The sequence below is a fragment of the Phragmites australis genome, chromosome 15 (genome assembly GCF_958298935.1).
Source record: "Phragmites australis chromosome 15, lpPhrAust1.1, whole genome shotgun sequence".
Lineage (NCBI taxonomy): Eukaryota > Viridiplantae > Streptophyta > Magnoliopsida > Poales > Poaceae > Phragmites > Phragmites australis.
The window spans coordinates 6,717,723-6,728,901 of NC_084935.1; the positions used below are offsets into that span (position 1 = coordinate 6,717,723).

Consider the following 11,179-nt stretch of genomic DNA (forward strand, 5'->3'; position numbering starts at 1 on the left):
AAGTTCAATCTGCGACGCCCCACATCTAGAATTAACCGAGCAAATCGTCTAGTCATGAGTCAGAAACTATATACGTAAGGATTAAGAAACCTGGGGCGATTAAGCCTGTCAGGATGGTGTTGGCCCAGCTACATACTTACTCACTTAGGAAGCTAACATGCACATAAAGGTCAGGCCGTAGACTCACCCGTACTATCACTAGACGCAACACAACGTGAACACACTTGTGGCTAGCAAGCATAACACAGAAGATTTTTTTCTGCTTTGCGTTGCAGTCCTTTCTGGCTTCTATTTATGCTATGCAGAATATAGAACATGGGCTAACATGAATGATTCCTATGCCACGCCACGCTGCGATGTGCCTATCGTGGCCTAAACAAACGGAAGAGTCCTAGTCCTGTGGCATGGCATGACGTTCTCGCCGAGTAACAGCTCTGGCCGAGTCTCACGTCGCCTACTGCTCCTACATGCACTCCACTGCCTCAACGTGAACTAGCATGTTTCTGGCTACATGCAAACTCATTCAACACGCCAACAACCTGACATGACACTCCCTAATGCTAATGCAAACATGAAGGTACAAAAGTTAACGTGAAACACAGGAGTAACAACCAGATTATATCTAACAAATCACCTCTTAATCTGGTTGTTCTCCTTTCACTTCTCTAACTCTAAGCTGATCATCGGTCTTCATGTGCTCCACCACTCGGCCAAACACAAGGCGTCAAACACATACAAGGCTAGCTCCAAATGACACATACGTGAACTCACCTCCTAGTTGCCGATCCACTCACTTCGCTCTGCCGATCTAGCCTACGCCACGTAACACGCTTCCACAAACTTGGACTTTGCCTAACACATGCTACAACTTTGCCTAACACATGAACATGACCCAGATTTGTAACTAATGCAAAGAACAACATGATTAAACTAGCAATCATCCCCTAATCTTGTTGCTATTATTTGAGCATCCTCATGCCGGGCTTCAAAGTAGTGTGGACTCGTGGTCCTCAGCGTTCGCCATGATGAGATGTGCTTCATTCTTCTTTGACTCATGGCATTTCTTGTCCCAAGAGTAATATCCATACTCTTGACAATTGTAACAACGCACCTTGATCTTGCCAAAAGTGCTCTTCTTCTTGACATTATTCTTGGCGCTGCTATCGAAGCCCTCATCGTTCCTCTTCTCTTCAGCAACATTGGCCTCCTATTTTGCGTGCATAAGCAGCAGATGTGGCTTCCCATCCTTGTCATGATGCCACCCCTTGGAGGACTTCTCGTACGCCCATAAGCGCCCGATTGCCTCCGTCAGCGACATCTTCATCACATCGCCCTATTGTTCGATGGTGCTGACGATGGGTAGGAACTTGTCAGGGATGGAGTGTAGGAGCTTCTCGACAATGGTGCTCTCCTCCACCTTCGTACCAAGAGAGTGTATCTCACTTACGATGATAGTATCTTTCAAGGCAAACTCATCAACTTTTTTCGAATAACCCATACGCATACCATCAAGTCCCTCTTGAGAGTTTATACTCTGGCCTTCTTGACGCAGTCTTCACCAACATGAATTTCCTTGAGAGCTTCCTAAGCCTCCTTTGTCATCTCCTTCTCGGATATGGCCATCACCATTGCCTCCGGCACAACTTGGACAATGGCGGCGAGAGTCATCAGGTCCCTCTTCTCATCGACCAGATCATCGCTCTCCACTGTCGTCCATACTCCTTGTGCATGTATGAAGATCTTCATCTTCACCACCCACACTCCATAATTGCTCTCCGTGAGCATGGGGTCCTGGAGGGTGACAACGCCCTCTCTCACCAACACTTTTGACACGATGACACCAACAATAACAGTACTACTTCTTGGCGACCCATCACCCAACATGATCTTCGGTATTTACTCAAACCAGTTCTGATACCAATTGTTGGCCCAGCTACACACTTACTCACAAAGAAAGCTAACACACACACAAAGATCAGGCCATGAACTCTCATGCTATCACCTGGATGCAACACAACACGAACTCACTTGTGGCTAGCAAGCATAATATAGAAGATTTTTGTGCTACTTTGCGTTGCAGCTAGGCTTGAAAACGGTTTGGATATTTTTCTCTCCGGATTCGGAAAAACAAATACGGATGGTGTTATCCAAATACAGATATGGATATTTCTGGATTGGATACGGATACAGATATTTTTTATCCGGATAATGATACGGAAACGGAAACAATTTTTGAGTCGGATACGGATACGAAAACAGATAATATCCGGATAAGGATACGGATAATATCAGATTCACCCGATCTATTATTGAAGAACAAGCCCATCACCATCACCCACAGGGCAACAACCCACCACGGCCCTAACTACTTAGACTACATTATTATTTTTGTTGCTTTTATACGTATAATTTATTTCACTTATGTGTGATGTTATACTATATTGTTGTTTTATTATTTTATATGCACAATTTAAGGGGTTTTTATAATTTGACAGATATCCAGATTCCTATTTATATTCAATTCATATCACACCGTATTTGTTTCCGATACTATCCATATTTGTTTTCGTATCCGAATTTTCCTATTCATTTTGTTTCTGATTAAAAATAAAGGTAATGTTATGAAATAACTATTATCTATCTGTATCCATCGTTTTTACCCAATGTTGCAATCCTTTCTGGCTTCTATTTATGCTATGCAAAAGATAGAATGTGGGCTAACATGAACAATTCCTATGCCATGCCGCGCTACGATGTGCCTGTCGTGACCTAAACAAACGGAAGAGTCCTAGTCCTGTGGCATGACATTCTCACCGAGTAACAGCTCTGGCCGAGTCTCACATCGCCTACTGCTCCTACATGCACTCCACTGCCTCAACATGAACTAGCACGTTTCTGGCTACATGCAAACTCATTCAACACGCCAACAACCTGATATGACACTCCCTAATGCTAATGCAAATGTGTAGGTACAAAAGTTGACGTGAAATACAGGAATAACAACCAGATTATGTCTAACAAATCACTCCTTAATCTGGTTGTTCTCCATTCACTTCTCTAACTCCAGCTGATCATCGGTCTTCACGTGCTCCACCACTCGGCCAAACACAAGACGTCAAACACATGCAAGGCTAGCTCCAAATGACACATACGTGAACTCACCTCCTGAGTCCTGACTGTCGATCCACTCACTTAGCATTGTCAATCCGGCCTACGCTAGCTATGCAACACGCTTCCACAAACTTAGACTTTGTGTAACACATGCTACAGCTACACATGAACACTACCAAGACATGTAACTAATACAAAGAACAACATGATTAAACTTGAAGATGGTAAATCAATCGATGCTCGGTTCAATCATCATTTGTGTTTGGTACCAACTACCAAGCCCACAAGTGGACTGAGTATAATTCAATTGGTTAGGATCTTTACGGTAGAACTTGTTCATCCTGATTCGAGTTTTAGATTTAGCATGAGTATTCTTATTTTTAAATTAAATTTTGAGAGGAATAATACACATGCACATGTAGATGTGTTTAGTGGTCAAAACGTATATTCGCGCTACATGAGGTTATTCATCCAATCTTATTGAGACATGTGCTAGAATCATCTATGTGAATATGGACAGACATGAGTGTAATATGCGTGTGTAAATACGTGTGTCCAACTCGTACTTACAAGAAAATACCAAGCCCAGAAAATTAGTTGGTATCCGCGAGCTGGACTCTAAGGGTCTAGATTACTGTAGCTACCTTTATCTCCAGTCCGCCGAAACACCATTTTGGAGCCAACATGTGTCGTAGCAATCCTTGGTACAGCACACTAATCAGATTTCCTTGATTGTTAAACAACTGAATAAATCGATGACATGTCTGTTCCGAGTTGCTGCTAGACAGTGACGAGTGTCAGTATCAGCGGAGTAGTACTCCCTCGTTGTATATAACTAATTGTTTCAAGTTTGAATTATAAATTAGTTTTTATGTATTAACTTTAGATACTTAAAAATAATACGAATAGATTTATCTAAAAAATACTGACAATGACTACTAAATAATTACCATATACGAATACCCAGAATTTCTCGTAATTTTTGAGCATATCTTTATCTCCGAAAAATATATCCTTAAATAAAAGAAAACTACCCATAGGTATCTAGAACATCATGTAAATAAAGAAGTTTATCTGCAAGGACAGAAAGAAAAACTTCAGAGGACATACAATCATTACTACAAAAGCTATTTTTTGAGACACCTATGTTTCATTTCTACATACGGTTTATATGACAAACTATTTGAGTAGTAAACTGCGGCCCTGTGCATTTTTGGGTTGTCTGTGAAAATAACTCCATTTCTATATACTGTTCACATAATGAACCGCTTGTGAAAGTAAAGTATTTTAACAGGCAGTTCATTATGTGAACTGACTATGATAATCTCGCCATTAACAGTGCCTCATAGCGTGGAGCTCACAGAAAGAGAGCTCATTGTGTCCGAATAGTAGAGGTCAAAGACGACTGTAGATTTTGAAAATAGAGGGGGAAGGTTTTGTTTTTGAATTCCTTGGAGGAGCCATCTAAGATAAAGGTATCTCATCTCTAGCTAGCATTTTTTAAGTTTAGATTTAGATTTAAGGTTTAATTAGGGTTTAGATGTGATCTACAGATGCTCATGGTTCTAGCTATTTAGATCATCGAATTAACTAAAATTTGTGACCAATATTGATTCAATTATGCAGATTCTCATTATTCTAGCATTATATTTCAAAACTGTAGCTAGAATTTGATATTTTTTAGCTGGTTTTATCATGAATGAGAATTTTCTGGATAGATCTAGATCTAGATCTAGAGGGAGAGGAAGAGAGAGAGTAATGAATCTACATTATTTTGAGCTATAAATTTGCGCTAATGTAGATTCAGTTGCTTAGATATATTATAATCATAACAAGCCTATTTTTATTTTTAAAAAATTATTCTAATTTTCTAATTAATTAATCTAATTTTGTGGTTGATGTTAAAGATGGACAGAGCATGGATGTATGATGCATCAAGACATGGAGAAATATACATCAAAGGACTCTCTGCTTCTATTGAAGCCGCCAAGAAGGACGCTTTGACTAAGAAGTCAAAGGAAATATATTATCCATCTTCTGACTGTAAGAACCAGAAATTATGGGACAAATCAAGCATAATCAAATCACACTTGATCTTGAGAGGTTTTATCGAGGATTACAAATGTTGGTCCAATCACAACGAACAATGTACAAGTGAACCAAACAACAACATCACTGCTGGTCAAGTGGATGGTGATGATGAGGGAGTCGAAGGCGGTACTGATGTTATGATGAATGATGATATTGATTTCGATCTAGATGAAATATTGTGCCATGTAGAACCTCATATTTTAAGGGACATGAAAGGTTTAGATAATTTGAGACATTACAGAAAGCATCAAAGGAACCTTTCATATGAGGAATTGGAGGGCTATGATAAAAGTTTACGATATTGCATTCGGTCCTTGAACTTCTAAGGTTAAAGGCTAGCAATAGATAGTCTAACAAGAGTTTCTCGAATCGGTTGAGTCTCTTGGCAAACATACTTTCGAAGCCTAACTCCTTGCCCATCACCACTTATTAGGTAAAGAAGCTTATCTGCTCATTGTCATTGGATGTGCAAAAAATACACGCATGTCCGAACCACTGTATCCTCTACCGCAAAGAGTACGAAGCCTTAGATAGATACCCAGTATACAATGCGAGTCGGTACAAGAGGAATGATGATTGTGAGGACGAAGATGCTTCTGCCAAGGCGAAGAAGAAGAAGAGTAATGTTAGTCGTGATGAAGAAGAAACTTCTTCGAATGTGGAGAAGAAGATTAGAAGTCCTACCATGGTGATATGGTACCTGACAGTGATCTCCCGCTTGCAGTGTTTGTACTCGAACCCTAGGGACTCTGAATAGATGCGTTGATATTTCGATAAGCGCAAAAAGGGTGAGCACATCCTAGGACTAACAAATATTTCTTTTAAGAAAAATAGAATTTGTAGTGCTTGTCAAGCGGAAAAACAAGTCGGAGCACCTCATCCCGCCAAGAACGTGATGACAACTACAAGGCCATTGGAGCTTCTCCACATGGACTTATTTGGTCCGATTGCCTACATAAGTATTGGCGGTAACAAATATAGTTTGGTCATTGTTGATGTCTATTCTCGTTTTACTTGGGTATTTCTTTTTGCATGACAAAAGTGAAACACAAGCCATATTCAAGAAATTTGTAAGAAGAGCCCAAAATAAGTTTGAAGTGAAGATCAAAAGGGTGAGAAGCGACAACGAAAGCGAGTTCAAGAATATACAAGTTGAAGAGTTTCTTGATGAAGAAGGGATCAAGCATGAATTCTTGGCACCCTACTCCCCTCAACAAAATGGGGTTGTCGACAGGAAGAATAGGACTCTAATTGAGTCGGCAAGAACAATGCTTGATGAATACAAGGTATCGGATCAATTTTGGGCAGAAGCAATCAACACTGCATGCCATACCATACACCGGTTGTATCTCCACAAGATCTTGAACAAGACCGCCTATGAGCTCTTAACCGTTTACAAACCGAATATTTCTTACTTTAAAGTCTTCGGTAGCAAATGCTTTATTTTGAATAAAAAAATAAAGAGTTCTAAATTTACTCCCAAAGTACAAGCTAGACATCAGCACACATGAGGGTGTCAAGATTCTTGATGAGGCAGTTAGCAACTTTATTCTGTGGCCCAGATGGGATATCATCTTCAGTCATCAGCAGTCACAATCGCCAATGTCATGGTCGCCCCTGCGTCTAGCATCTCTGCCTCAGGCACCTCCGCCCCATAGCCAAGCCTCTCCACCTCAGGCACCTTCACCCCCGCACCCAGCATCTTCACCTCAGGCATCTTCACATCGTGCTTCACCGTCTGCGACTTCGGCACCTCCGCCTCCAACATCTGCGCCTCCGGCACTATGAGGAAGCGTCTAAATAGTATTCGATCTAATAATTAGGATGATCATTTTTCATAATCATGCCCTCAATGATTAACTGGAATACTATTCTGGTAGTCCCAGCATGTGTTTACTTCAAGAATCGGAACACACGTATTTACAACAAGCATATCATCACAAGACATAATAAAGAGCGAGTAATTAAATTAAGTTACAAGTTTTTAAGTAGATTAAATTTTAAAAAAAATACATAACTCGAACGTTTGCTAGAGTAGCTACGCAGTGGAATAGGTTATATGACGACAAACGATGGGTAGCGCCATTGCCCTAAGGCGCCACCCCAAAATAAAAACACTTGAGTAGAATGGCACTACTCCTCCCCGTCGCCAACATCGGTGGACGTAAAGTAGCCAAAAACTAAACCTTTCTCACCTGAAAAGCTAACAAAGCACGTGAGTACAAAGGTACTCGCAAGACTTAATCCATAATAGGCACTTATAAATAGCCCAACTCCAAAGATAATGAAATTTGAATAATTAGCAAGGACTCGACCACAAGGTTAAGTGAATTTCATATACAAGAGCAATTTCGACTCAAGTGTAAGCATCTACACCTAACCATGACCAACCTTTTATTCTGAGATCATTACCATACCACAATTATAACTTGAACCGTACCAAAACTTCAACACCACCACCATACATTTCCTGATATACCATCACAACCACAACCTAAACTCTACGATTGATGCAAATAGACAGAAATATGCTCATAATCGAGAGCACGACAATTTGAATTATTTTACACCCTGCAGGGATACTCTATTACCCACATGACTTGAGGATCATACAGCTTGCGTGACCACATAGATCCACACAAGAGGGTACTCATGCCAACCTTTCCCAAATAAACCCCAACCGTTTGAACATACAACTCGACATGCCAGGGTCATCTAGAACTACTTATAAAGCAAACTACATACCCTTTACAAGCCTATTATACCGACAACACCCAAGACTAGCATGCCAAAAGATCATAACTACATAAGATATTCGGCTCATCCGTCCCATATATGGATACGTGGTAAGTACGAACAAGTGTTAAAGCCAACTACAACAACAGATGGTGCTTAATCGATTCAAGCGGGCCTATAGGATCTGAGACTCCCTTCTCGAGCCATCCATATTGCCCACCTGAATCTCGACTCATCCTCACTAACTTACACCATCCTCCATCATCATTATCTTTGTGATATAAAGTAAGCCATAAGCTCGTGAACGATGGCCGAACTACCGCTCGACTTCTGCTGAGGACTTATGCCATACTAAACATAACATATTCTTTTTAAGTTAGACTATTATGTGACATGAATAACCCAGGTTACAAAGGATCAAATGAGTCAAGGGAGGGTAATGCAACACATAGGATCTAACCCAAAACCTGACATAAAACTCATTGACGTGTAAACATACATAAATCATAAATTATCAATTGACATAATATATGATCCAAAGTAATGGCATGAAAATGCTTAGATGCTTGTCTTGTTGATTAGCTTCACAAGCAAAGGAACCAACTTCCGGATCGTCCTCGATCACACTCGTGTTACCCTCCGGTCCTTCGTTTTACTAAGAAAAACGCATACAATGATGAGCATAAAAGAGATGCTATGAAAATACTACAAAATTTTAATAGGGATGTGGTACTAGGAAATGAATATAATGCAGCAAGAAACACTCAAATTAAAGCACATAGACTCATGGTATAAATGATTTATTTAAGGGCTATAAAAAAGGACCGTAACTAAACTAGATATCAAGATTAAATGAACTTCAACAATTTAAATAGTACTTTCGTACAAAAGTATATTTTTTCTAGATAGCACTGATCAAAACGTGAATTGTTCTAGTAGTTTTATAATTTTAGGACATGATATTAATTAATTGGGATTTAATTAAGCTAAAATGCACTTAATTAATTAATTATCAAAAAATATTTTCTTGAGTTCACATTTATTTATACTCATACGAAGCTAACACAACTAGTTTCATGATTTTTGGAGTTTGTATGAATTAATTATGAAATTTACAAGTTATTGACAAAGTAAAAAAAGAAAACGCTTGATGAATAGTACAATCTAGATGCTCCGGGTTGAACTCAGACCCTCCGTGTGAACCTTCGGGTGTGGGTCCTCGGGTACTTTTGGTTAGGATCACCCGAGACCTCTGGGTTAAATTCGGACCCTCCTAGTTCTGGAGTCTCCAGGTGAACCTCTGGGTGGGGGTCTTCGGGTATTTTTGGTTACGGTCACTTGGAACCTCCGAGTGATGACCCGAAACCTCCAGGTTCCTGCAGAAAACATGTTGCCGACTAGGTTTAAGAGAGGCCTGAACCTATATAAAAATATCTCTATGTTTTCTGTGATTCATCGAATCAAAACAAAATAAATCTATTCTATAAATTTGTAAGATCGGCGGTTCACCAATCGTCAATAAGTACTTTCATAATATTATAATTTTACTATATTTTATCAATATATTACAATAAAAAGTAATTGTCAAAGTTGTATTTTGGGAAAAACTACTTCCTCTAATCTAAAATTAGTGTTGTTTTAGGTTAAGTGCAGTCAATTGTTTTAGACTTTGACTATAAATTATTTTTTATGTATTGAGTTTAAATACTTAAAAATAATATAGGTAGATTTATCTCGAAAAGTACTTACATAATAGTATAATTTTGCTATGTTTTATTAATATATTAAAAAAATAGCCATCAAAATTATATTTTAAGAACCATGTTAAAATTCAAAACAACACTTATTTCAGTGTGGATGAAGTATAATTAGCGTACAGGAGGTCGAATGGAAACCTGACTACCTGAGTATTAGACCGAAATAAGTAGCCTCCCTATGATCGGCGCCGGCGCATCAATAAAGAGCAGCATAGAGTAGTTGGACCTAGGCGTGGATACCACGCAGCGGCCCCGAACGAAACCGATCGACCACAGGCGCGGAGACTTGTGCAAGTGGGCACTGTGCGATCCGCGAATTAAACGCACCGCCTTTTCCCGCCCCGGCCGCTGGCTCCACGCCGCACGGCGCACCCTATATAAGCCCGCCGCGGCGTCAGCGTTAGCCGCACGACGAAAGCAACAGCAACTTACGATAGACCACCCAGTCGTGATCAGCTTACGATCGAGACCGACATGGCCAAGTCACCGTCTGCTCTGCTCGTCCTGCTCGTTCTGGCCGCGTGCCTCGCCCAGCTGGGTTCCGCGGCGCGCCCCGTCCCGGTCCCGGCAGCGCAGCAGGCGTCGTCGGCGGAGGGCGTGAAGCGGCCGGACACACTGCAGGAGGGGACGGTGATGATCCCAGGGATCGGGCGCTACGAGATCGGCAGCCACTACATCCCGGACATCACTGGGCTCGACCACAGCATCCCCGCCGCCGCCAACGGGCAGTTTCTCCCCGGCGCCGACGACACCTGGGTGCCCAACCCCGGCTTCGAGATCCCCAACCCCCGCCCCCGCTCCTCCGCTCCCTGAAAACGCGCATGCCGCCGGCGAAGGTGGTGCTGGTGCCCGTCGATCGCCACCCCAGAATAATAATATAGCTAGCTAGACATGCTTGCATGCATGCGCGCATGTCTTTGTGTGGTCCGTACGTCCATAGTGGTTACCTCTCTGTCTTCTGCTCGAGTTAAGTGTGTGCCAGTTGCGTATAGCCAGTAAGAGCATCAGAGATCTTGGTCGTGTTAGCAGCTTTGCTTCCATCACAATTGTTCCAAAAGTACTACTGATGAATGCATGGTAAAGTTCGTTCTACTATCTAGTAATGGCACTTTATCACTATCACCACCGACAGTGCATCGTGCACGTGCCATGACTCGTGAGGAATGACCATACGTCCATACGGGATCCGGATCCTCTGTCTTAATTACGATTAATACAAAGAATCACTGTATAAACAGTGTAATGAGTCAACCACTACAGTAGTCCGTATTAATTAATTGATATTACTGTAGTAAGTACTGTAGCACAGTGGCGTGCTGTAGCACCGTTTTTTACTGTTCACAGGTTACTGTACAAGTTCACTTAATGCAGAGGACTGTTGCCTCTCTGCATGCAGAGGATCTCAGTCCGTCCATACGTGCTTGCGCATGGTGTGGTGCTACCTCGAAATTTGGCTTGGCCAAACCATGGACCTGTACGAACTT

At 41.2% G+C, this 11,179-nt stretch overlaps 1 protein-coding gene across 1 annotated transcript; it reads left to right on the forward strand.

Annotated features, from left to right (window-relative positions):
* Positions 1-10,109: 10,109 nt before the first annotated feature.
* On the forward strand, positions 10,110-10,787 carry LOC133892932 (putative cell wall protein). Its single transcript, XM_062333923.1, has one exon. The coding sequence runs from the start codon at positions 10,170-10,172 to the stop codon at positions 10,506-10,508; it is 339 nt and encodes a 112-aa protein (XP_062189907.1). The 5' UTR covers positions 10,110-10,169; the 3' UTR covers positions 10,509-10,787.
* The last annotated feature ends 392 nt before the right edge of the window (positions 10,788-11,179 follow it).